We start from the raw sequence: 26,673 nt of genomic DNA, 5'->3' as shown, positions 1-26,673 counted from the left end.
GGATTTTCACACACAACAGTCTCTAGTGTTTACTCAGAATGGGCCAAAAACAAAAAACATCCAGTGAGCGACAATTCTGTGGATGGAAACGCCTTGTTAATAAGAGAGGTCAATGGAGAATGGTCAGACTGGTTCGTACAGACAGAAAGGCTACGGTAACTCAGATAACCACTATACAACTGTAGTGAGCAGAATAGCATCTCAGAATGCACAACACATCGAACCTTGAGGCGGATGGGATACAACAGCAGAAAACCACGTCGGGCACTTTATTAGGACCATAGTGTTCCTAATAAAGTGCACAGTGAGTGTATATTGTATACAAATATACACTGTATAAGTAGTTTAAGAGTGCAGGGAGACTCGATTGTGACATTCACATTGCATGCCGATTGGCGAATCATGCGAGTGGCGGTCGCTGCCGAACTCTTCTTCCACTCTTTGTTGGACTAAGTTCTCTGATTGGTGGATCTTTCTCTGCTGGATCATGGGAAGTGTTGTTTTTAGGTATTCTGCTATTAAATGGAATAAAGCCCCATTCACACCGCCGGCGGCATTGTCGCTTGGGGTTGCTAGACTCTGCGATCTGTGTTGCTAGTGGCCATTCCTACGAACATTGCCGATATATGAATCAAACTCACGCCGAATGCCGACACAGTTTTCCATGCATCATTTTATTAGCCCATATCAATATATTTGGTTACAGACAAATGATAGAACAGTGAAATCTCTCACAGAAATGTTTAACTTCTCAGACTTGCCATCTTTTGTCTCCAGTATCTTCACTCACAGCAGACAGGTGATGTAAGCTTCACTCTCATTGGTAGTCGCTCGCGAATGTCGCTCGTCATTTGCATATAGTTTTAATTTTCTCAACTTGTCGCTCACCACGGCAATCTCTGTCACCAGTGGCTGCGGCAGCTTGTGTCGCTGGAAGGTCGCTGTGCTGTCATTGAAGTTAATGGGATCATGTTGCTATGTAGCATGATGCCATTGGCGGTATGAGCGGGGCTTAAGAGTTTTAGCAAATAAAGTTGAAATATTGCGGACTGGCTTCAACAGAAGCATACACCATTGATTAAGAACCTCAGCTCACCATTGGTTTGCCTTAAGGGGTTTATAAGTTATCTTAACCCTTGTGCGACCTTCGGGACAGTTTTGTCTTTTTCCATTTTTGTTCTTTCTATCATTTTGGCTGTAAATTTTGACAAATGCGTGTATTGTTTGGGAAATTTTCACATTTCATCCTCAGTTCCTATAATACATCTATAATACTCTGTGTACACAAAATAGTTACACTCAGGACCTTCAGGACAAAAATGTCCCCATAGAAACCCATTAAAACTGCAATATTTGATCCCAGTGCCATTAAAGCATAAAATCATGAATTCTATATTATGCTTTCATTCTGGAGCCCTGCCTTCAAAGATTTTATTTTTAATATTTTCCACCAGATGGCGCCATTTTTCTCATGTTTAGCCTATGGAGCAAATACATGCTTTTTTTCTGTTTGCTGTTGAACTGCAGGCCAATTGAATAAATTATGCAGCTAAAATTTTGTGGGTGTGTTGGTATGGATGTCAGAGTGTTTTTTATGTGTGTATTGAGGTGTGTGTGTGTGTGTGTATATGTGTGTTTGTAAAAACAACAGTGGCATTATGTAAACAAACTGAAATTAATGAATAAAATGATGGACATTTTTGTCCTCTAAGGATAACTTTTTTAAATTGACGCACAAGGGTTAAAAATAGATTTGTCTGTATTTAAAATTAATGGGATTTTTACTTTCAGAACCTTACTTTTGCGCTCTATTACAGGCTATGAAAGGGGTCATCCATTTATTTTATTTGTTTATTTTTTTTCAATTTGGAATGCCCAATTCCCAGTGTGCTCTAAGTCCTCGTGGTGGTGTAGTGACTCAGTCTGTGTGGCAGAGGACGAATCTCAGTTGCCTCCACGTCTGAGACCATCAGTCCGCGCATCTTATCACGTGGCTTGTTGAGCGCATTACCGCGTGTGGAGGCTTCACGCTATTCTCCACGGCATCCATGCACAACTCACCACGCGCCCCACCAAGAGCGAGAACCACATTATAATGAAATCAAATCAAATCACTTTTATTGTCACACAACCATATACACAAGTGCAATAGTGTGTGAAATTCTTGGGTGCAGTTCCGAGCAGCATAGCAGTCATGACAGTGATGAGACATATACCAATTTACAATAAACATCAGATTTACACACAATATACACATAATTACACACAATACAATATACAAATAACATACAATGCACAGTATACAATACACACAATATAGAATACACATTATACAATAAAAAATAGTATATATAAAATGTACAGTAGGTTGTATTGTACTGTATTGACATTCAGGCTGTCGGTTGATAGTCAGTTGCCAGTGTGTTGTTAGGAGAGAATATAATTTATGACAGTCCAGTGTGAGATAATAAGATTAATAAAGTGCAGTGCTGATGTATATTTATCGTGAGAGATCAAGAGTTCAAAAGTCTGATTGCTTGGGGGAAGAATTCGGCTGGTGCGGGTCCTGATGCTGCGATACCGCCTGCCTGATGGTAGCAGTGAGAGCAGCCCATGGCTCGGGTGGCTGGAGTCTCTGATGATCCTCTGAGCTTTTTTCACACACCGCCTGGTATATACACTACTGGTCAAAAGTTTTGAAACACTTGACCGAAATGTTTCCAATGATCTTAAAAATCTTTTGATCTGAAGGTGTATGCTTAAATGTTTGAAATTAGTTTTGTTGACAAAAATATAATTGTGCCACCATATTAATTTATTTCATTATAAATCTAAAATGTAATAAAAAAAAAAAAAAGTTTTTGAAATTGACTTGGACCAAATAATAAAGAAAAGCAGCCAATAAGTGCCCATCATATAAATGGGAACTCCTTCAATACTGTTTAAAAAGCATCCCAGGGTGATACTTCAAGAAGATGGTTGAGAAAATGTCAAGAGTACATGTCTGCAAATTCTAGGCAAAGGGTGACCTACTTTGAAGATGCTAAAATATAACACAGTTTTGATTTATTTTGGATTTTGTTTAGTCACAACCAACTAATTCCCATAGTTCCATTTATGTTATTCCATAGTTTTAATGACTTTACTATTATTCTAAAATGTGAAAAGAAAAATTATAATAAAGAATGAGTAAGTGTTTCAAAACTTTTGACCAGTAGTGTATGTCCTGGAGGGAGAGAAGCTCACCTCCGATGATGTGTCTGGCAGTTCGCACCACCCTTTGCAGGGCTTTGCGGTTGTGGGCGGTGCTATTGCCGTACCAGGCGGAGATGCAGCCAGTCAGGATGCTCTCTACAGTGCGGGTGTAAAACTGTGTGAGGATGTGGCGGTTCATTCCAAACTTCCTCAGCCATCTCAGGAAGAAGAGGCGCTGATGAGCCTTCTTCACAACGGCCTTAGTGTGGACAGACAATAAGAGTTCCTCAGTGATGTGGACACCCAGGAACTTGAAGCTGCTGACTCTCTCCACTGGTGCTGCATTGATGGTGATGGGGCTGTGTTCTCTTTCTCTTCTCCTGAAGTCCACCACAAGCTCCTTTTGTCTTGCTGATGTTGAGGGAGAGGTTGTGCTCCTGACACCAGCGTGTCAGAGTGTGCACCTCCTCTCTGTGGGCTGTTTCATCATTGTCAGTGATCAGACCTACCACCGTCGTATCATGAGCAAACTTAATGATGGCATTGGAGCTGTGTGTTGCCACACAGTCATGTGTGTACAGGGATTACAGGAGTGGGCTGAGAACACAGCCCTGTGGGGCTCCAGTGTTGGGGGTCAGTGATGAGGAGATGTTACTGCCCATTCTAACCACCTGGCGTCTTCTTGACAGGAAGTCCAGGATCCAGCTGCACAGCGAGCTGTTTAAGCCCAGAGTTTCACATCAAGCTTGGAGGGCACTATGTTGTTGAATGCTGAGCTGTAGTCAACAAACAGCATTCTCACATAAGTGTTCCTTTTTTCCAGGTGGGAAAGAGCAGTGTGTAGTATAGATGCAATGGCATCATCAGTGGAGCGGTTGTTGCGGTAAGCAAACTGCAATGGGTCCAGTGAGGGAGGCAGCACAGAGCAGATGTAATCTCTGATTAGCCTCTCGAAGCATTTGCTGATGATGGGGGTCAGAGCAGCAAGATGCCAGTCATTTAAGCAAGTGATTTTGGATTGCTTTGGTACAGGCACAATGGTGGATGTTTTAAAGCATGTGGGGACTACAGAAAAAGAGAGGGAAAGGTTGAAAATGTCCGTAAAAACACTAGCCAGTTGGTTAGCGCACGCTATGATGATGCGGCCCAGAATGCCGTCTGGACCCGCGGCTTTATGGATATTCACCCGTCGGAAGGATCGTGTTACATCCGCTACAGAGACTGAGCGTGAACTAACCTCTGTAGCTTAGGCTGCGAGAGCTCTCTCCGCGCGGGCGGTGTTATTTCCCTCGAAACGAGCATAAAAAGTATTTAGCTCATCCGGGAGAGAGGCAGCGGTGTTCACGGTGGAGTTTTTATTCCCTCTAAAGTCCGTGATGATGTTAATTCCCTGCCACGTGCTTCTAGAGTTGGTGGTGTTAAACTGTCCTTCAATCTTGTTCCTGTACTGGCTTGTTTATGCTCCTTCGCGTTCCCGGAATTAAAAGCAGAGGTCCGCGCATTAAGTGCCGCATGAACATCGTTATTAATCCAAGGTTTCTGGTTCAGGTAGATCCTTATCGTTTTGGTCGGAACAACATCCTCTACGCACTTTCTGATGAAACACGTGACACTGTCAGCATAAAGCTCGATGTCGTCATCAGAGGCGGACCGGAACATCTCCCAATCCGCGTGATTAAAACAGTCTTTTAGCGTAGAGTCTGATTGGTCCGACCAGCACTGGATCATTCTGAGGGTGGGTGCTTCCTGTTTCAGTTTCTGCCTGTAAGCAGGCAGAAGCAGAACAGAAGAGTGGTCCGATTTGCCAAATGGTGGGCGGGGGAGGGATTTGTAGCAATGGTCCAAAACCCGGTCCTCTCGTGTGTTGAAACTGATGTGTTGGTGGTATTTTGTTGCGATTGATTTGAGATTGGCTTTGTTAAAGTCCCCGGTCACAATGAACGTGGCCTCAGGGTGTGTGGTTTCCTGCTTGCTTATAATCCCATACAGTTCCTTGAGTGCCCGGTCTGTGTCGGGTTGTGGCAGGATGTACACAGCTGTGATAATGACCGCTGTGAATTCCCTCAGTAGCCAGAATGGTCGACACAGAAGCATGAGAAATTCCAGATCAGGAGAGCAGAAAGACTTGATAGAATGTACGTTCCTCTGATCACACCAGGAATTGTTGATCATAAAACATGCACCACCACCTCTGCTTTTACCTGAGTGGTCTTTCACTCTGTCTGCTCGGTGCACGGAGAACCCCGCGGGTTCGATGGCTGAGTCTGGAATCTCTGCAGACATCCAAGTTTCTGTAAGGCAGATAATACAGCAGTCCCTTGTCTCTCGTTGGAAAGAGATCCGCGCTGCTCAGCTCGCAGAGCTTGTTGTCCAGAGACTGAACATTTGCCAGTAGAATACTGGGTAGAGGGGATTGATTTGCGCAACGTCTTACTCTGATGAGAACGCCGGCTCTATTTCGCCTTTTCCTTCTGCGTTTCCGTGGCCGGGCTTTGAGGAATTTGAAGTCCGGTTTACGGTGTGTAATTGCAGAACCAATGTCCAAAAGTGTTTGTCTTAGACAATAAGGCAGACAACATCCAAGACAAAAAACATAAGAATTGTAAACAAAACAAACAAAAACCTACAATGTCGTGTCGGAGCTCGCAACGCAGCAGCCATACTCGGCGCCATCTTGAGTCGTGATATAGCGACCACGAGGAGGTTACCCCATGTGACTCTACCCTCCCTAGCAACCGGGCCAATTTGGTTGCTTAGGAGACCTGGCTGGAGTCACTCAGCACACTCCAGGGGTGGTAGTCAGTGACTTTACTCACTGAGCTACCCAGGCCCCCCAAAAATGTTGTTTGGTGCAATCATCAATTTTTAAATTGACATGCGTTCTTCAAAAGTGAAACAACAATCACTTCACAATATTTCACTTTGCCATGCATTTGCAGTCTGTAACTCCTGTCAAACTGGACAAGATTAGATTAAAACTCACAGGGATCGTCTTGCCCTTCCAGGAGCTCTTGCACATGCTTGGCTGTGATGCTTTTACTTGATGGCCTCTCCAGTTTCTTGGAATGCAATGTGTAACACTTACCAGCCACTGCTGTCGATTTCAAAACAACCTCAATCTAACTCCATCACACTCAATTCTCAGACTCTTTTTTTCAACATGTTGACACTGTTTCTGGTAATCTGACTTATTTTTTTCTTGTTTTGCTATAAATGCTCTGTAAACTGCCAAAGCCCACCTCTTTTCTCATCAAAAGTCTTGCAAAATATCTGCCGCATAATAAAACACTGTTTGTTACTCCACATTGCACAAGTCCCAGAGTTTAGTATCAGGAAATCCACTGATCGCAAGATTTACTCATTTGTCAAGTGTTAAGAGTTTATTTAACCCCCTGTACACTAACAGTAAAAAGTTTGGAGACACTTGACTGAATTTGTTTCTCAGGATTTGAAAACTCTTTTATTCTAATAGTGTATGCTTAAATATTTTAATTTTTTTTAAATTGATGAGCTGGAGCAGATAGTGAAGGAAAAGCAGTCAACAAGTGTCCAGCACACATGGGAAATACTTTATATGCACAGTAGATGCTTATAAAATGAGAATATTATGGTGTAATTAGATCTGTTCTTATCAGTACTCATGATAGCATTTAAAAAAACGTGGTTGTCTATATGTAAAAAAAAATATTAAGTTACACCCTCTTGCAAAGGCAGCAGACAATTTGCACTCCTGTCCAACAGAACGCAGAAAGAAATAGTGAGCTGGAAAGATAGTATGTATGTGCCCTAGATTTATATATTTTATGATTTATTTGTGTTTTTTGCTGGAGACAGAAAGAGAGGTGACAGTCGCCCACATAGGGCTGGGAACTGCTTTATAACTGAGCACTTATGCAACATGTCTCTGCGCTTTTATGTGTAAACATATTTTATGCAAGAGCTTGAGTAAGCATTGTGCAACTGAGTCAAAAGATGAACTGATTAAAATTCATGTGAAAGGAACTTGCCTGGCTGATGTGGATTGTAGAAGCAATGCAACGCATGCTGCAGCAACACATTTCTACAGAAAAGTCACATCATTCAGACATTCTGAATGCAGATAGAAATAAAAATAGATTTTTTAGTTAAAGTCAACATGAAATGCCATTCACAAACCATTATACTCCTGTAATTTGATACATTTCTAAATAAAAAGTGATATTCAATGAGGGGAAAAAAACATAGGCGAGGACTTGATTTTACCTTTGTGGGAATTGACTGGATTGTGAAAAGTGGGTGTTGCATAACAGAATTGAGAAAAATTAGAGGTTGTAAAATAAGAGGCATTTGTGACATCTGGCCCAAAAACAACAGTGTAAATGGAATGTTAACCAAGACTAAAGTTGATCAAAAAGACAAACATATTAAGTATTTGAAACATTATTTTTCCATGTAATTTATTTTTTTTTTTTTTTTTTTTACACACATATCCCTATTTTATTATGATTTCAAGTTAAATATGAAGAAATTACCTCTTAACCCCTTATACTCTAGTGCATTTTGGGCTGCCGCCTGCAGTTTTTTTACACTCATATAAAAGTTCACCATTCACATATACAGTACTGTGGACTAATTACAAAAAAAATTGGTCTCATTTTTCAGAGACCCCCCCAAATAAACTAAAAAGACTCTAATTATGCATAAGTAATATTGTATGTGTTTATAGTCTTATGATAAAATCAAAAAAATAATAATAATTGTTTCTGTTGGCCTTTTTGTTGTAATTATGGTTCTGTTCACTCTACCTCACTTGGAAAAGTCTCACTTTATTCCACTAGATGGCAGCAAGCACTAGAATTTTTTATTTTTTTTTTCTCTATCACGTTCCATCAAAATATACAGATCTGAAATGTAGGTGGTGCTCTAACGCATTTTAGCCCTCACAGATGGGCTCGTCCATAGACATTCAGTCTAATTCTCAGTTCAAGCACCACCCTCGTTGTTTCATTGAATATCTTAGACTAGCCGGCGGGTAGTCACAATCATAATAGGAATAGGTAAAAACTAAATACAGATCGTGTAGTCATGAGTCGTAATGTGAGAAAAGTCTAAAAAAAAAAAACAAAAAAAACTAGTTAAATACAACAAGCACATTCATTTTACTCACAAACTAATGTTTTTAGCCCTCTCGCATTGCTCTGAGGATTATTTCAAGACCACTGTACAGTGTTGGGTTGTGTATGGGCTTCTTTTAATCGCAGTGCTGTGCTGTAAGTAACAATGTGCTATTTCCCACATTCTGTTTGTTTAATAAAGTTATAAGCAAAAATGATTGCCCCAAGTGACATGCATACTTTTGTCCCCAAATTCCCAGTTGATCCTGAATTAAACCCAGAACAACTTGGTGCAAAGATGTTGAAATAATCCTTACAGAGCAACATGAGCTTGGCTCTCACTCACACAGACACATTGCGTGCACACGCACACTGTCGCTTGGGTCTGCCCAAGTCCCTGCCTAAAGGAAAGAAGCCGCTGTTAGCCAGAGATTCTCAGCTGCAAGCAAATAATCTAACAAATTATCTGCGAAAATATCAGCGGTAATTGCATTATCTGCGTGATAATATTTTGATGTTCCCGGTTATCAGCCAATGAAATATTGGCCACCGATATATCGTACATCCAGTTTTGGGTAAGTTACTTTCAAAAAAGTAATCCACCACTGATTACTAATTACTTTTGGGGGAAATTGTAATCAGATTACTTTACTAATTACTTCATCTGGAAGTAATTAGATTACTAATTACTTTACTTTGAAGTTACTTTCTAAAACCAATCAAACCTGCAGAAAAAACAAACAAAAACAAATGTGACTATTAGCTCTTTTAGTATTTTAATATTGACTGAAATATTAACCAAATTACAGCAATTTGACAAAGACAGCAACTTAACTTTCTTATCTCAAATATGCTGTAGTAGTATCTTCAGGTGTGTGTGTGTGTGTGTACAGTATGCTTGTTTACCTGTGTTTGTGTTGGTGTGAAAGACAGAAAAAGAATACTAATGAACTGAAACATTTCTGAAAACTCATCTGCAGACTGCTTTGATAGTAAAACCATTGTGTATTTGAATGCTTGTTGTTTCTTTTCGGTGTGCAAATACATGCATGTGTTTACACAACTTTACAGGGAGTGGATTATCTCCCTGCTTGTGCTCAGACAAATTTGGTATCCTTTATCACTTGCACATTTGTAACACTATAGCATTGTGTTTGTGTTTTATTTTGTACAGTACATACAGAACATAAACCGTTTGCTTAGCAGCATCTTTTTCAAGACACTGTTCTGCAAATGTTTCCACCTTGTGAGCGATTCATCCCTCTGTCAGACAGGAACAAGCGCTGTTTTCCAAATACACCGAAGCCGATCCCCTCTCCTCCCGCGGCAGCTGCAGAGAGACACACAAGGGAGAGATGGGGAAGAGCGCGGATATTTAAGGAGGATTTGTCGGTGGCACAGAGCTCGATGAGATTGATTGTGAGCGCATGAAAACTTGAAAAGCTTCACTTTCATTTTCCATTTGAATAAACAACTACACTCCGCTGCATCCATAGTAACACAGCTCACTCATCTGTCGTCGCCTCGATACGTGTCCTCTATGCCATGGTGGTTTGTTAGAGCGCATGCTCATTAGCTGACACAGCAACACACACAGAAGCCAGTAACTGAATACAAGAATTTTAAATGTAATTTGTTATGCTTCTTTTTTTTTTTTTACTAAAAAAGTAATTGGATTACAGTAACTAATTAATTTGTTATCATGTTACACCCAACACTGGTGTTGAAGACCAGAAAACTTAATGTGGCCCATTTCAATTGTACTGAGAATTTGGTACTTCAATGCGCTATGAAAAGCATCTCAAATGTCTAGACAGCCCTGACATTCTAATCAACACTGTGCCATACAGCAACATCACCACCTATACTAAAATGTATCACGATAAACTATAACATAAATCTTAAAGTTGCATTTTAAATAATCTCTCAAGAGGAATCTGTCACTTCAATCTACGACTGTGTCAGTTTCTAAATGTGTTAAGGCTATTATAATTATTTTTTTCATAACAAATATTATAGTTAATTTTTTTGAAAGACTAGCTATATTCACATAATCACAGTAAATGAGGATCCGTCCATGATCTTACTTGTGGTTATGGCATTACAAATATCACTGTTAAACAATGTAAGGACTATGATAAGCATGATGGCAAGTACAATGTGGAATAAAGGGCTTTAAAGTCTGGACCTTCAAGAACTATGGACACATTGTGAATAGGTTTCCTCCTGTGTAATAAATGTTCTCTTCTAATGATGTTTGATATTAGGACTCAAGCTGGCCTGGTTTAACAAGACTATTACAAGAGATTACTTAAATCATTTAGAGCCTGTAGGAAACAAACATTTTCACTTAAAGCACAGCCCCAAATTGGAAAAGGAAAAGCCCAAACCCAGGAAAACCCCTGAGTATGCACTGATTAATCGTTCACAATGGAACATGAATTAAAAAAAAAGGATCATTTTTCATTTCCTGTTGATTTTTAGACAGTTTTCTTCAAAGTGTAAACTCTGTAGCACTATCAAAACATTACTCTTGTTTGTTTGAGCATCTTGATCATCCTGACATAACATTAAACTGGGATTGGAGAATGTATTTTAAAATCTTTATTATTATGATTTATTATTGCATGACATGCTTACTCTTGCAAAACCAATAAAATGTTTTGCATACTGTACTAGAAGGTCATTTCCTGCTGTTGAAAAAATAAGCGTATTGTTTAAAAGCATGACTGTGTCCCGTAAGCAGGCACGGCTTGAGATTCACAAACGTGCACACACACACTCGCATTGTGCCTTTATTTTCCCATTGGTAATTTCTCTTTCTTCCTCTTTAAATTGAGCACAGTGATTTGGACAATTTTCCACATCTCAGTTGAACTGTGTTGTAGTGGCCATAATTATGTCCATTTCTGTACCTGTTGATCGTAACCTTAACTTCCTGCTGATCTGAGCATTCGTAGCTCAGTGTTTAGTGTAGGTAATGAAAATCTCAATGTAATTTTAAATAAATTAATGCTCTTTGGAAAGTAATTGGTTGTGTTAGTCAGTTTCAAGACATATTAATAAAGGGCAGTTAGGGGGCCTGGGTAGCTCAGTGAGTAAAGACGCTGACTACCACCCCTGGAGTCGCAAGTTCGAATCCAGGGTGTGCTGATTGACTCCAGCCAGGTCTCATAAGCAACCAAATTGTCCCGGTTGCTAGGGAGGGTAGAGGCACATAGGGTAACCTCCTTGTGGTCGCTATAATGTGATTTGCTCTCGGTGGGGCACGTGGTAGTTGTACGTGGATGCCGCGGAGGATAGCATGAAGCCTCCACATGCGCTATGTCTCTGCGGTAATGCGCTCAAGCACACAAATAACTTGCGACTCCAGGGGTGGTAGTCAGCGTCTTTACTCACTGAGCTACCCAGGCCCCCTAACAGGTTGTGTTTTCTTCATTATTGTAACTTCGATGTATATCAAACATTGACTGTTTAATGACAATTTTGGCACGTTGGTGATACATGTTAGAACCAGTTTGATTAGTTAGGCTTTATTTTCTTTAGGCAAAATAAAATATCTTATTTATTTCCTTTGAATTTTGGACTGATATTTTTATGATGGCCTTTGAATGATCTACCCGGTAAATGTTTTTGTCTCTTCGTCTGTAGGGGGAACTCAGCGCCTGCCACGAACTGTCGGAGTGTCTGTCGCGAAAGAGCTGATATTTGCGGCACGGGTGCTGGACGGCATAGAAGCAAAGAGTTTTGGTCTCGTGAATCATGCTGTAGAGCAGAATCAGAGCGGAGATGCTGCATACTTACGAGCGCTGGATCTGGCACGGGAATTCAACCCTCAGGTATGAATACAGTCACACTAGTTCACTTAGCACACAATTCCTTATCCAAAGTGATGTGAAGTTCACTTTTTACCGGAACAATCCCCCTGAAGTAACTTTAAGGAATGGTTCACCCAAAAATGATCAATCTCTCATCCTTTACTCACCCATATGCCGTCTTGAACTCGTATGATCTTTGTTTTGCGGAACATATTTTGATGGAGATATGATTGAATATATCCATACAATGCAAGTCAATGGGGTCCAAAAGCTTGGAAGTGTTGTTCCCATTTGACTTGCATTGTATGGAAACATTCACGTCATATCTCCATCAAAATATCTGCGTTCGTGTTCTGCATAAGAAAAAAGTCATGCAAGTTGAGACGGCGTAATGTTGAGTGATCATTTTTGGGTGAACTTTTCCTTTAAATGACTTGCTGAAGTGCACAATGGTGATGGTTCATGATTCGCTCTTCCTGGAGTTTAAACCTAAAATCTAAGAGACACAATCTTTAACCATTAAGCCACACCACACATAAGTAGCTTATGTGCTTAATTATCATGAAAATGTCACAATACAAACATTTTCTGTTTCTTTCGAGTGAAATATGACTGTTTATAACAGGTTTTGTGACATTCACCTGGAAACATACATTGATTAACAGATAACATGTTACTGTCAAACAATGACCGTTTGAAAAATAGTTTTCATCAATAATGTTCTCTGCTTTTTCGAATGATTTGGTTATAATATGATTGATTATAATACTGTAGTTAGGATTTAAAGTGTTCACTGTTCTGATGAAGTGTGCTCTCTTTCTCTCTCTCTCTCAGGGACCGATTGCAATCAGAATGGCAAAGCTGGCAATCAACCAGGGTATAGAGGTAAGATTTCTGCACATTTTACCCTTTTATTTTTTAATCTTTTTTTTTTTTTTTGGTTTAAAAAAAAGATTCTGGGTATCCAGATTCAGTGTCTTCTAAGACATTAGCTGAATCTATAATGTACTAAAACAGTTAGCTGTCATTCATGCCATATTACCATGGATAAGAGGAGTTTCAAAATGGCAGCAACAGTGATATTAAGAAGTCCATGTTTATTAACTAGTTATATTTAGTATTAGGTAGTAACAGATTGCATGTAATCTTGATTATTTTATCAGACTACAAAAATCAAGTACTTGTAGTAATTAGACTACATTACATTTGAAAACATGTTTAATTATTTCACAGCTACCTTTATGGATTACTTTTTTGATTACATAACCAATCAGCCAATGGCAATAACTAGTGTGTAATTTACTGATTACTAATGTTTAATGAAAGCAATGTTAATGAGTACTTAATACATATAAAATGAATGAATAGATTTTTAGCAAAACATGCATCACGTTATCCAAAAGTAATCAAATTACCTAAAGATGTAATCTAAAAGAACCTGCTACTGATTACAATTTGTCATGTAATTTGTTATCAGTACCAGATTACATTTCAGAAGCAATTACCTAACTCTTGAGTATATTTATTTATAAAATATTTACTCTAAACAATTATTCTATGAAGTAATATAGTTAGTTTTCCGAACTTTACAGTTCTCAAGCAAATTGACGCATGAAATCAAAATGAAATGAAATTGACCATATCTTTGACAATTTTTGTTAACGCATAAAAATGTAATTTAGTTGGTTTCAAACTGTCGGCAGTCAGTAATTCACCACACAAAACACACTGTGCTCGGCACAAACCATGTTTATCCTCATTACAACTAGTAAACCTGTATTTAAAGTAGACTGGGTCGCATTTTTGTACCTTGTGGAGTTTTGTTGTTTTTCGAGGATGAGGGCATGTCACACAACCTGTCCATGTGGGCCTTTATCTAATTTGGCTAGCTTCTATCAGATGAATTTGCATTAAAATATATTAGAGTTTGATTGGACATGCAGCCTTTTTTGTCAACAACAAAAGATTTGTGGAGCATTTTCTCTTCCCTTTTAAAGGGGTCATGAAATGTTCTTTTTTGTAAATAGTTTTATTATCTTTCCTGAGGTCCACTGATTATGTTAAGGTTTTTTTGTTTGTTTTTTTGCACCAAAACAGTCATAATTTAGTAATATATGATCATTTTCCACCCGTCTCTGGCCCTCTGTCTGAAACACTTGGTTTTGGCCTAAACGCCTCCTTAAAACTTCAACGTAAATGCCCACTGTTATGATTGGCTTACAGTTATGACATTCGAAATATTCATGAATGAAACGGTTTACTTACTGTTTTTAACTGTCCCATCCTGCAATAGTAGTTGCTTTGCAAAGCTTGAATCGTATTATGACTGGTTCACAAGCAAGGTGTTTTTGCAGCTTGGTTTCAATAAATGCTTTTATTGCATTTGGGATTAAGTTTTGAGTTCTGAAATTTACTGTATGTTTTTATAATAGAAAGACCTTTTATGTCAAAATATCAAGGAAAATGTATTTGTTAGTCTGTGTGCACTTCAGAATAAACTGGTGACACGCAGGGGCTAATGATGTTTTCAGCACTCTCAGAGAAGCTCATGTCCAAGCTTCAACAATTCCAAACATTAGTAACAGCTTTAAGTTATTATACAAATCTACAGACGCAGCACAGTACAAGAGGAGGAGATTTAAGTGTTTCACCATATGTGGAACATTGTAAACTCTCAAATTCACACTTGAAAACTTCAGTGTCAAAATAAAAGCTCCAGATGAAGGTGAAGTAAATACAACATTAATATATTAATAAATACATTTTGTATAAAACAAATCTAATCCTCAAAATCATAATAATTATTCAGTATTATGATCTTATAATAAACTGGCTGTTTAGATTAAATGATGGTTCATCTCATTAAATAAAATATTTAAAAAAATCACTTTTGGGACATTTCATAGTAAATGGTACATAAATATCAAGATACTTGAGAGAGAATTGTTTGTAGCCATATCGCCCAGCCTGTGACCTATAGTAACCAATGCAGTAATAATACACATGCAGATGATTTTCCCACATCCACTTTCTCTCCATGGATAACAGCTAAACTATAATCTTATCAGTGAAAGTGTGGGTATGTGCAGTCATGTGCAACTGTCATCTAAGATGCCAAGCAGATCACCTTGACCCTAGTGGCCAACCTGTCAACACTGCACATCCCTTAGGCCTCAGGACATCATCTGTAAAGTACACTTCCTGAAAAGTGTTGTCTTATTTATCATTTAAGCTAATAGAGCAGAGACCTCTTCAACTTTTTTAGAATTTACTCACCCTCACTAATAAACCTCAACCCTGTAATTTAGCTCCCGTCCCCATTCATGATAGATGCATTGAAAAGAGCGACCAGTACATTATTTAAAATGTGTTCTTTTGTGTCCCATGAAAGAAAGTCACATGGGTTTAGTACAACATGAGGGTGAGTAAATAATGGAAGAATTTTCATTTCTGGGTAAACTAACCCTTTAACAAAGTAGAAAATAAGATAGAACTTTCAATTCCTTCTATAAGTCCTTCATTAAGAAGCAAAATAGCTCGTTTGCGTCTGACCTTCTTTAGAAGGGTGCTGTATTTGAAACGTGGGAGAAAGAACTCTATTGAGCTTTTGATGCCAAAGGACATTTACTTGAAAATGAGGTTATTTTCTAGCAGAGAGTCAAGATATTTCTGTTTCAGTGAAATGCTAAGGTAACCTACAAAAGTAGGTCTGTGTTGTTCTTGCATCTTTGAAAGTGTGCTTCTACATCCACAAGGAGAAAAGAAATTGTTGTTTGAGTGGTTGCGCAAAATTCATTCAGACTGGTTTTACAGTATATAATAATTATGGTTCATATAAACAACATTATGTAATGCTAGCTTTGCGTCATCAGTTTTCATATACACACTTAAATAACCAGCTTGTTTATATGTTCCAGGTGGATTTAACAACAGGATTAGCTATCGAAGAGGCATGTTATGCACAGGTATGCTTACACAATAATTTCATAAATCCATTTATTGACTCAAAATAGTATTTTGTTCAATGAAGTACTCAAAATATTGTTCTACAATACTTTTAGGTACTATGAAGTGAAATTCCATTTAACTGGGTGTTTCTTCACCATTGGCACTTTTTATCCCATGGGGTCCCAACAGATTTCAACTTTATTTTAGTTGTCGTTGTTGCTATATGAAGGTCACGTGTGTTGGAAACTTTTTACTAAGACTTTTTTACCATTTATTTTTGTTACTTCGTCGACAAAAGAAATTGTCTACAAAAATTTCGTCATTTGATCTCATTTAATGCAACGATTTCATTTGAAACACTTATGATGACACGAGAGCAGCACTGCCACTCGTGCTTGACTGAAGAGAGGAAGAAAACAGCTCACAGTCCAGATGCAAAGGTGATGTAGATCACAAAGTATGAGGGAATTATAATACAAAATAAGTAAATACAGGAGCAGTGTCGTCCTGATGTGAAATAAAGCGGAACCTTACCTGGCGGAAGGTAGGAAGTGGTTGTATAAATAAGCTCAAACTCCAAAACTGGCATTTCTCTGTTTGGTCAGAGCCGCTTAGATGAGTCGCATGGAAAACAGTGAGAGAGAGTTTCAAACTTCTCCCAGCTGATAAACCCTCTCGTGCAGAGACGCTCATCCCTCGTTCCTGCTTGCTGCAACTAGATTATAAGATGGCTGGCGACGTAGTGAATCATAATATACTGTATGTGTCACGGTGTGTATCTTATCGTAAAGAAAAACGGCAATATGCAGATCTATTAAAAAGAGAGTTTTTTTTTTTTTTTTAAGATGGATCGAAGTTAACAAAAAGTTGAGAGAGTGTAGTATTAGCCCATTATGCAATGCAAAAAAGAAGGTTTTTGATTTGTGTTTTTTGGTTTGTTTTCCAGTATAAATATCTAAAACACTTTACGCACATTTACTTTAGGAGCTAAACTGCAGAAGAAACAATTGTAATTGGAGAATGTTGAATATAATATTTAACATATTTTAATATTTTAAAATATCTAAAAATCTTAAAAACAAGATGCATTTACGTGAAAAGCAACATTAAGCTATTTAAAAGATGATTTTGTCCTCTTTATTGTTATTAAGCACGTTTAATACAACCTTTTAAGTCGAGGCTCAAGCTGAATAATCGGTTAAGAGCTAATGATTAATCGTTGCAATAATCACCCGAATAGTCGAATAATCGTTCTAATAATCGTTAAGTCAATTATCAAAATAATGGTTAGTTGCAGCCCTATTACTGAGTTTCAAGTAATTTTGAGATTTTTTTAAGTAAAAAATGTAATGTGGTGTAAACTGTAATAAAAACAAAAACAAAGTCTTGTTAAAAGCTGAAATTCTTAAAAAAAGAAATGTTGGCATGAGTAGTGCATAATAATTTTTTATTATTAAAAAAATATTAGTGAAACAAATTTGTTTTAAATTATTAATATTTGAAAAACCTTTGTACTCCAAAGTCATGTGGTGTAACCAACATGGTTGACATTTTGTTGTCATGTGACCAAATAAACAGGTCAAATATTTGTTCAGGTCGAATGGAGTAACCATAAAAAATATTCTTGATAGTTGTAAAATATATTTTTCTATGAAGCCCATATTTCTAATGCATTATAAAGGCATTTTGTTATTTGCACAGAATACAAAGGAACACACATTCACAATGTAATTTTGAGAAAAACACTTGTAAAGTAACAAGGTTAATACAAGTGTCTTGTAATATATTACAACCATGGAAAAATATCTTATGGATGTTAATAAATAGACATTGCTTTTGTCACTTTATTAATACATACCTAACATATACAGTTGAAGTCAGAAGTTTACATACACCTTAGCTGAATACGTTTAAGCTCAGTTTTTAATCGTAGAAAACATTCCCTATCTTAGGTCATTTAGGATCACTACTTTATTTTTAGAATGTGAAATGTCAGAATAATTGTTGAGAGAATTATATATTTCAGCTTTTATTTCTTTCATCACATTCCCAGTGGGTCAAAAGTTTACATACACTTTGTTAGTATTTGGTAGCATTGCCTTTAATTTGTTTAACTTGGGTCAAACGTTTTGGGCAGCCTTCCACAAGCTTCTCAAAATAAGTTGCTGAAATTTTGGCCCATTCCTCCAGACAGAACTGGTGTAACGGAGACAGGTTTGTAGGCCTCCTTGCTCGCACATGCTTTTTCAGTTCTGCCCACAAATGTTCTATCGCATTGAGGTCAGGGCTTAGTGATGGCCACTCCAGTACCTTGACTTTGTTGTCCTTAAGCCATTTTGCCACAACTTTGGAGGTATGCTTGGGGTCATTGTCCATTTGAAAGACCCATTTGCGACCGAGCTTTAACTTCCTGGCTGATGTCTTGAGATGTTGCTTCAATATATCCACATAATATTCCTTTCTCATAATGCCATCTATTTTTTGAGGTGCAACAGTCCCTCCTGCAGCAGAGCACCCCCACAACATGATTTTGCCACCCCCATGCTTCACGGTTGGGATGGGGTTCTTTGGCTTGCAAGCCTCACCCTTTTCCCTCCAAACATAACAATGGTAATTATGGCCAAACAGTTAAATTTTTGTTTCATTTGACCGGAGGACATTTCTCCAAAAAGTAAGATCTTTGTCCCCATGTGTACTTGCAAACTGTAGTCTGGCTTTTTTATGGCAGTTTTGGAGCAGTGGCTTCTTCTTTGTTGTGCAGCCTTTCAGGTTATGTTGATATAGGACTCGTTTTACTGTTGATATAGATACTTGTCTACCTGTTTCCTCCAGCATCTTCACAAGGTCCTTTGCTGTTGTTCTGGGATTGATTTGCACTCTTCGCACCAAACTACATTCATCTCTAGGAGACAGAATGCGTCTCCTTCCTGAGTGGTATGATAGCTGCGTGGTCCCATGGTGTTTATACTTACGTACTATTGTTTGTACAGATGAACGTGGTACCTTCAGGCATTTGGAAATTGCTTCCAAGGATGAACCAGATTTGTGGAGGTCCACATTTTTTTTTCTGAGGTTTTGGCTGATTTCTTTAGATTTTCCCATGATGTCAAGCAAAGAGGCACTGAGTTTGAAGGTAGACCTTAAAATACATCCACAGATACACCTCCTATCAGAAGCTTATTGGCTAATTGTCTAAAGGCTTGACATCATTTTGTGTAATTTTCCAAGCTGCTTAAAGGCACAGTTAACTTAGTGTATGTAAATTTCTGAGCCACTGAAATTGTGATATAGTCAATTAAAAGTGAATTCATCTGTCTGTAAACAATTGCTGGAAAAATTATTCGTGTCATGCACAAAGTAGATGTCCTATACAACTTGCCAAAATTATAGTTTACTAATATTAAATCTGTGGAGTGTTTAAAAAAATTAGTTTTAATTACTTCAACCTAAGTGTATGGAAACTTCTTACTTCAACTGTATAAAATATAAATAGATCTAATACATAATAACTTCTGCAAATAAAATTGGCTGTTGGTCTTGTTATAATGCATTATATTATAAGCTATAACTGTAAGTATTATGGTTTAATTATTTTTGAGAATTTACAGCATATTATGAGACTATGAATGCATTACAAATATGGGCTTCATAGAAAGTAGTGCCATATTTTTTACCATAAAAAATGTTGGAAAACGTTTTTGATATTAATAATTAAGTTCTGTACACTCATGTATTCAAAATGGTACATCACATGACATTAAAGTCATCATTATTATTTACTTATTTATTTTGTTAGAAAATTATTTTTTATTTATTTTTATTTTTTTCAGAAATGTGTTAAACCAACATGGACACAAAGTTTACATTTCTACAAACTAAGCACATGTGTTTTAAACTGGATTTTTAAAAGATTTCTCTTATCACCTCGGAAATCCTTTTATTGTTTTAGCCCTGTACAATACTTTCATTATTAAATTTTAAAGGTCCACTAATTTTACTCCTGAAGAAATTAATAGAAATTATGAAATGTATATGAAAAATCATGATTACTCACATGACATGAAGACTCAAGTCAGCCCCTGGGTTTGTGGGACCCTAGGCGAAACGCATGAAAATGGGCCCCTTCCAGTGTGAAAATTATAAACATTGTAACTCTAAAACATCCATAGAACCACTGCAATGATTGTTTTTTTTTAAGAGAAAGCACTTAAAAATAAGCACTCTATAGCTCAGTAGATGACTAATAACTTGTCCAAGAACTTTTTTTTTTCACCATGAAGATGTTAGGTTAAAATGTGCATGAATATATATGGGAAAGTGTGTTTTAGGTGCTGTGGCAAGTCAGCATTTCTTCACTATCTTTTTTTTGTATTAACATTTTATTGATTCACAAAACAGGATTGAAGAAACAGAACATAAACACACAGAATCAGATTGTATATCCCCCCTACTGTATTTATCCCCATATTAATGATCGCTCCATCGCCTAAAATACAGAATCTGGGGCAAAATGTAATTCGAGTTCCCAATACGTCATACATAAAACTCTGAACCCTCAACCAAAATTCTTGGAGCTTAACACACCACCAAAAAACATGGGTTGTGTCCCATCTTCTGATTGGCATCGCCAGCAGATGGGCATGTCTTTAAGACCAAGCCTATACAATCTAGAGGGGGTCCAATAGAATCTATTTCAAATCTTAAATTGCATAAGGCGCATTCCTTGCATCTCTAGATGTAGACTTGATGTTTTTTAGAGTCTTAGCCCACACTCCCTCCTCCAATACCAAGTTTAAATCTTTCTCCAATAATCTCTTGAGAAGTTGAAGCTCCGTGCCCCCAGACTCTGAATTAGCAGGGAGTAATACACTGATGCCTCATGACCTTTTCCAAAGGCAGTAATCACCACTCCCAGAGTATCTGCCACTTTAGAGGGGTGTATGTACTCCCAAAAATAGTACAGAACAGGTGGCACAGTTGTAAATATCTAAAGAATTGAGATATGGGAATCCCAAAATGTTGAACCATATTTTCAAAGGATCTCAAAACTCCACTCTCATATAGGTCACCGAACGTATTAATCTCCCTCATGATCCACTCTGTCCAGCAGAGGGGGGACTTTTCAATACATAATTTTGGGTTCAGCCATATGCTCAAAACAAAATTTAAATAAATGTCTGAATTAAACATTCTGGACACTTTTGTCCATACCATATGCAAATGCGCGATAACGGGGTGTAACTTAACTTCTCCGATTAGTTTGATGGAAAGGCTTTGCAATGGTGAGATAGGGGCAAGAACTTCCTGTTCAATGCAAAACCAGGGAGGGGCTCTCTCAGGTGGAAGGGACCAGTGAGCCAAATGTCTGAGACCGAATGCATAATAATAAAACAAAATCTTGGGTAGGCCTAGCCCACCTTTGTCAATTGGCTTATGCAATTTATTGAAATGTAATCTGGGATGTTTACCATTCCAAATGAAGGACTTCGCTATGCTATCAAATTGCTTAAAATAAGAGAGGGGGACATGTATAGGGAGAGACTGTAGTAGGTAGTTAAATTTTGGAATACAATTCATTTTAATAACATTAAAGTCATTGGTAAATGTAATGAAGCCCACCTGTCCACATCGCTCAAAAACCTTTTGGTTAAAGGGTCAAAATTACCTCTAACTAACTCTAAACTTTGGGAATAAAATACCCAAATACCTAATGCCCTATTTGGGCCACTGGAAGGTGCCCAGCTGAAAAGCCGTTACCGGGCAGTACGCTGTCAACGCCAAGCTTCAGATTTAGACCAATTAACTCTGTATCCTGAGAACTTAGAAAAGGAATTAATAATTCTGTGGAGGCAAGGCGTATTTTATTTGGTGATTATTCAGAGCTCATCTCATACTTGATATGTTGTTTTTGGTTGTCACTGTCATTGTGGCTAACTTACTACAAACTATTTTATCTTTAGCTTTTCATAATTGTATTGCTAGTCCTACATGTTTATTGTTTATATGTATAAATATGTACAACAAGTGAAGTGCTCTAAAATCTTTATTTTTCCCTGTTATTTTTATTTTAAGTCATACATTTTGTTTTATTGGTTAAACAATGCAAAATCCCTTTTTTCACATACTTCCTGGCACCTGCTTACATACCCCTAGTTGGGTGTGTATCACTGGCTTGCATATGACGTGCCGGCCTTGGTCATATTAGTAACCTTATAAAAGCTGTTTAATTGTACATGGAGAGGGTCCCCGCATGGGGGCTGCCATGTTATGATCACATGCCCAGCCAAATACTACTCTGTCATTGGATTAAATTAATCATGGCTGACTGTGAATGGAGAATTTCAACAATGGCGCTGGTAACTGAAAACTACTGCATTTGAATGATGCTGAAGTCCAAGACAACATTAACAAAAAAAAATGACTGAATGCACCTTTAGAGCTATGCTAATCTAAACAAAGAATTAAAAACTGTAAATATCTGTGATCAATGTATCCACTGTTGGATATTGTAGACAAAAAAACTAGTGAGAATGTGAGAAGGTTTCTTTAAGGGAGTTTATTTTATACAGGTTCTTAGGGCCAAAAAGGGGCCATAGTTGAAGAAACACCCAGTTATAGTCTGTGTTTCAGTCATTTCATGCAGTTAATAAACAGAGAGGCCATTGGCCTAGATCGCTCAGAATGCCACTAAATTTAGCTCTAAAGACGGCACAGCTTCAGCGTTCCACTGATATGGCTCTTTGTTATCTCCTAGGTGATCCCAACGAAAGACAGACTGGAAGGTTTGGCAGCATTTAAAGACAAACGGCCTCCTCGCTACAAGGGCGAGTAATGCTTGCCTATCGAGTGCAATTACAAGCTGCTGCCTTCAGAATTGCCTTTCACTCTCATTGAGTCTCAAAGTATGTCGCATACCTGAAATAGTTGGAGTGCTGCCGAGTCCCTGGGTAATGGTAAAACCTGTAGGGATTTCAGTTCAAACTTGTGAATCTTTAAAGATTTGTTTGTGAATCATGTTTTTTTCACTTGGTATGTCCATTTCTTTCTTTTTGTTTTTGATGTGAGTGTAAACTTTACATTTATGTTAAATGTGGCAAGTCTTTGGTTATTCACACATTAGTTGAACTAATGTAAAATGCACATCAAACTAACACTAAATGACAAATAAAAGTGTATGTTGTTATATATGAGCATGACGATATATCAAGAACAGCGCTTCAAGTAACTTCACTGTCAGCACTGATATTGTTCATCACAGTTGATTTCACTGCAAATTATATACAGTATAGTTGCATATGTATATGTAGTTCAATCAACAACTAGCTGGTTTTTGCTGTAAGGATAATTTCCCAAAATCTAATTCAGTGAGTATAGAAATGACCACTGGCCAGTTTTTAGAAGAAAAAAGGTGAACTGCTGAAATTAATATTTGTAATGTATGCAATAAAGCCTTAAAGCCTATCCAAACTTTGTCTGTCTTTTGCACAATGCACGTAAATGCCAATTTATGCCGTAATCATGAGTTCCAAATGTATTTTCATTGAGAGGCGGCGGAATGGAGGTGCCATTAAAAAAAAGTAGCACCGCTTGCCAAGGTCATCCATGTACAACTGCCTAGCGGCAGCACAACAAAAATATTTGATCTATTTGCAGCTGCCATTTGTTACTGACCAATCAAAGTAAAGTGTTCAAAACAAATCAAACAGCATTTATTTTGTGGTTAAAGAACAACATGGCAAACATAATACTAGCTATTGTTAACTTATATTATGGAGAAATAACACATTTTATGGGGAAATAAATGACATTTTACTTAATATTGTATTAGCTATCACTTACGAGGGATGAGTCAAGTTTAATGAAGTTGATTTCTGTTTTGATATTTTTTGTGACGCAGTTTTAATTAGTGTGCTGGAAAACTCTAGATGAGCTCAAGATGCAGCAAAATCACAAGTAAACATTGCCGCCTATTGTGTACCATGCAAATTGCCCAGCAATTCAGCAACACTTTTAGATAAAACCAAGATAATAAAAAAATTTATATGGACATTAGCTCACTTCCTGACCCATTTGTACCAGTAATGATCTGCTGTATTTACTCGTGTCATACAGCTACATCCTGCTCTTAACAGGTAAAATATCTAGCGGTAAACGTGTCATCACTGGCTTAAAAAAAAAAAAAGTAGCTTTATTTTATTTCCTGTCATGCTGAATTCCTCAAAAAGGAAACGTATAACAATAAAATAATGGAATATACTGTATATTTCAAGGATGTACTTGCCAGGCTGTTCTTTTAAAGGATATTTTACCCAAAATGAAAATTCTGTGATTATTTACTCACCCTCAAGTCGTTTCAAACCCCTTGTGCTGTTACTTTTTCTATGGAACACAAAAGGAGGATTTTCAACTTGTGCATTACACTGATTAGCCAAAACATTATGACCACTCACAGGTGAAGCAAATAATGTTGATCACCTCCTAACAAGGGCACATGTAAAGGTCTGGGTAGAATAGATAGTAAGCGAACAATCAGTTCTCATAGTCACTGTGTTGAATGCAGGAGTAAAGACCTGAGTGACTTTGACAAGGGCTAAATTGTTATGGCCAGACGACTGGGTCAGAGCATCTCTGAAACAGCAAGGCTTCTGGAGTGCTCCCAGTCAGCAGCGGTGAGTACCTACCAACAGTGGGCCAAGGAGGGACAAACCACAAACCGGCAACAGGGTGTTGGGCGCCCAAGGCTCATTGATGCACAAGGGCAACGAAGTCTATCCCTTCTGGTCTGAACTGACAGAAGGTCTACTGTGACACAAGTCACCGAAAATTTTAATGATAGTTACGGGAGGAATGTGTCAACTCACAGTGCATAGCAGCCTGCTATGTAAGGGGCTGCGTAGCCGCAAACCGGTCAAAGTGCCCATGATGACCCCTGTCCACTGTCGAAAGTGCCTACAATGGGCACGTGAGCATCTAAACTGGACCTTGGAGCAGTGGAAGAAGATTGCCTGGTCCGATGAGTTCCATTTTTTTTACATCACGTGGACGGCCGTCTATGTGTGTGCAGTTTACCTGGGGAAGTGATTGCACCAGGATGCACTGTGTGAAGGGAATGTGATGCTCTGGGCAACGTTCTGCTGGGAAACCATTCACGTGGACGTCAATTTGATACGTGCCACCTACCTAAGCATCGTTGCAGATCAGGAACTTGTGGCAATGGTATTACCTGATGGCAGTGGACTCTTTCAGCAGGATAATGCACCCTGCCACACTGCACACATTGTTCGGGAATGGTTTGAGGAACATGATGAGGTTTTTGTCCTGGCCTCCAAATTCCCCAGATCTCAAATCAGTTGAGCATCTGTGGGATGTGCTCGACCAACAACTCTGATCCACGACGGCTCCACCTCACAACTTACAGGACTTGAAGCATCTGCTGCTATTGTCTTGGTGCCACATACCACAGGACACCTTCAGGGGTTTTGTAGAGTTAATGCCTCAGCGGGTCGGCACTGTTTTGGTGGCATGCAGAGGACCAACAGTATGTTAGGCAGGTGGTCATAATGTTTTGGCTCATCGGTGTATATTCCAAATCTTTTGAAGACATGCGATAGTGTTGTTGGAGGAACAGAATGAAACTGAAGTTGTTATTCAATGAACATCTTTCCCTCTGCTGCAACTTAGAAATATGCAGCTTTTTTTTTTTTTTTTCTGTTTCAAAAGTGGCTTTTTCTTTGCAATTGTTCCCATAACGCCTGCACCCCTGAGTCTTCTCTTTACTGTTGTTCATGAAACTGGTTTTAGCAGGTAGAATTCAATGAAGCTGTCAGCTGAGGACATGTGAGGTGTCTATTTCTCAAACTAGAGACTGATGTACTTATCCTCTTGTTTAGTTGTACATCTGTCCTTCCACATCTCTTTCTGTCCTTGTTAGAGCCAGTTGTCCTTTGTCTTTTAAGACTGTAGTGTACACCGTTGTATGAAATCTTCAGTTTTTTTGGCAATTTTAAGCATTGTATAGCCTTCATTTCTCAAAATAATGAATGACTGACGAGTTTCTAGAGAAAGCTGTTTCTTTTTTGCCATTTTTGACCTTAAGACATGCCAGTCTATTGCATACTGTGGCAACTCAAAAACAAACACAAAGGGGAGACAGATGTGACACCATGCGAGGAGCGGACGTGTGAACGGTGAGCTCTGCACACTTTGCTAGTTTTAATACTATGTGTGTCATAAACTGGTGAGATTCAATACACTCTGATTCTTAACATTAAAAGACACTTATGTGCTCAAGCTGATTCCCCTCAGCGGCAGGCCGAAAGCCCCGGACTCAATTCGGATGGTAAACTGAAAGAAATCCGGCGTGAATTGTGTCGGCAATGCTGACGAAGGTCGTTGCAGACTTGGAGGATTTTGCTGTAATACGTCGATTGATCACTTCCATGGAGACAAAATTCTCTGAGATGGTTACTTCGTGAATGTCGGACTTCGAGAAATGGATTGATTATCTGAAGTCATCAGAGAGGGAATTAGCTGCTAACCCGGTAGCGACCAAGCGAGATTTGGAAAACGTTTGGGAAAAACTGGAGGATTTGGAGAATCATAATCGACAAAACAACGTC

General features: G+C 38.3%; 1 protein-coding gene across 1 annotated transcript in view; it reads left to right on the top strand.

The window, feature by feature from the left end:
- Window positions 1–23,515, top strand: part of auh (AU RNA binding protein/enoyl-CoA hydratase) — a 56,356-nt gene extending 32,841 nt beyond the window's left edge. Inside the window, exons 7-10 of the mRNA XM_051685033.1 lie at window positions 11,940–12,127; window positions 12,941–12,991; window positions 16,024–16,071; window positions 22,809–23,515. Of these exons, the coding sequence (XP_051540993.1) occupies window positions 11,940–12,127; window positions 12,941–12,991; window positions 16,024–16,071; window positions 22,809–22,886 (365 nt within the window). The 3' untranslated portion in view covers window positions 22,887–23,515. The remainder of the gene's footprint in view (window positions 1–11,939; window positions 12,128–12,940; window positions 12,992–16,023; window positions 16,072–22,808) is intronic.
- Window positions 23,516–26,673: the final 3,158 nt, after the last annotated feature.

The sequence above is a fragment of the Myxocyprinus asiaticus genome, chromosome 43 (genome assembly GCF_019703515.2).
Source record: "Myxocyprinus asiaticus isolate MX2 ecotype Aquarium Trade chromosome 43, UBuf_Myxa_2, whole genome shotgun sequence".
NCBI classification, from domain to species: Eukaryota; Metazoa; Chordata; class Actinopteri; order Cypriniformes; family Catostomidae; genus Myxocyprinus; species Myxocyprinus asiaticus.
This window is presented reverse-complemented; position numbering and strand designations above follow the sequence as displayed.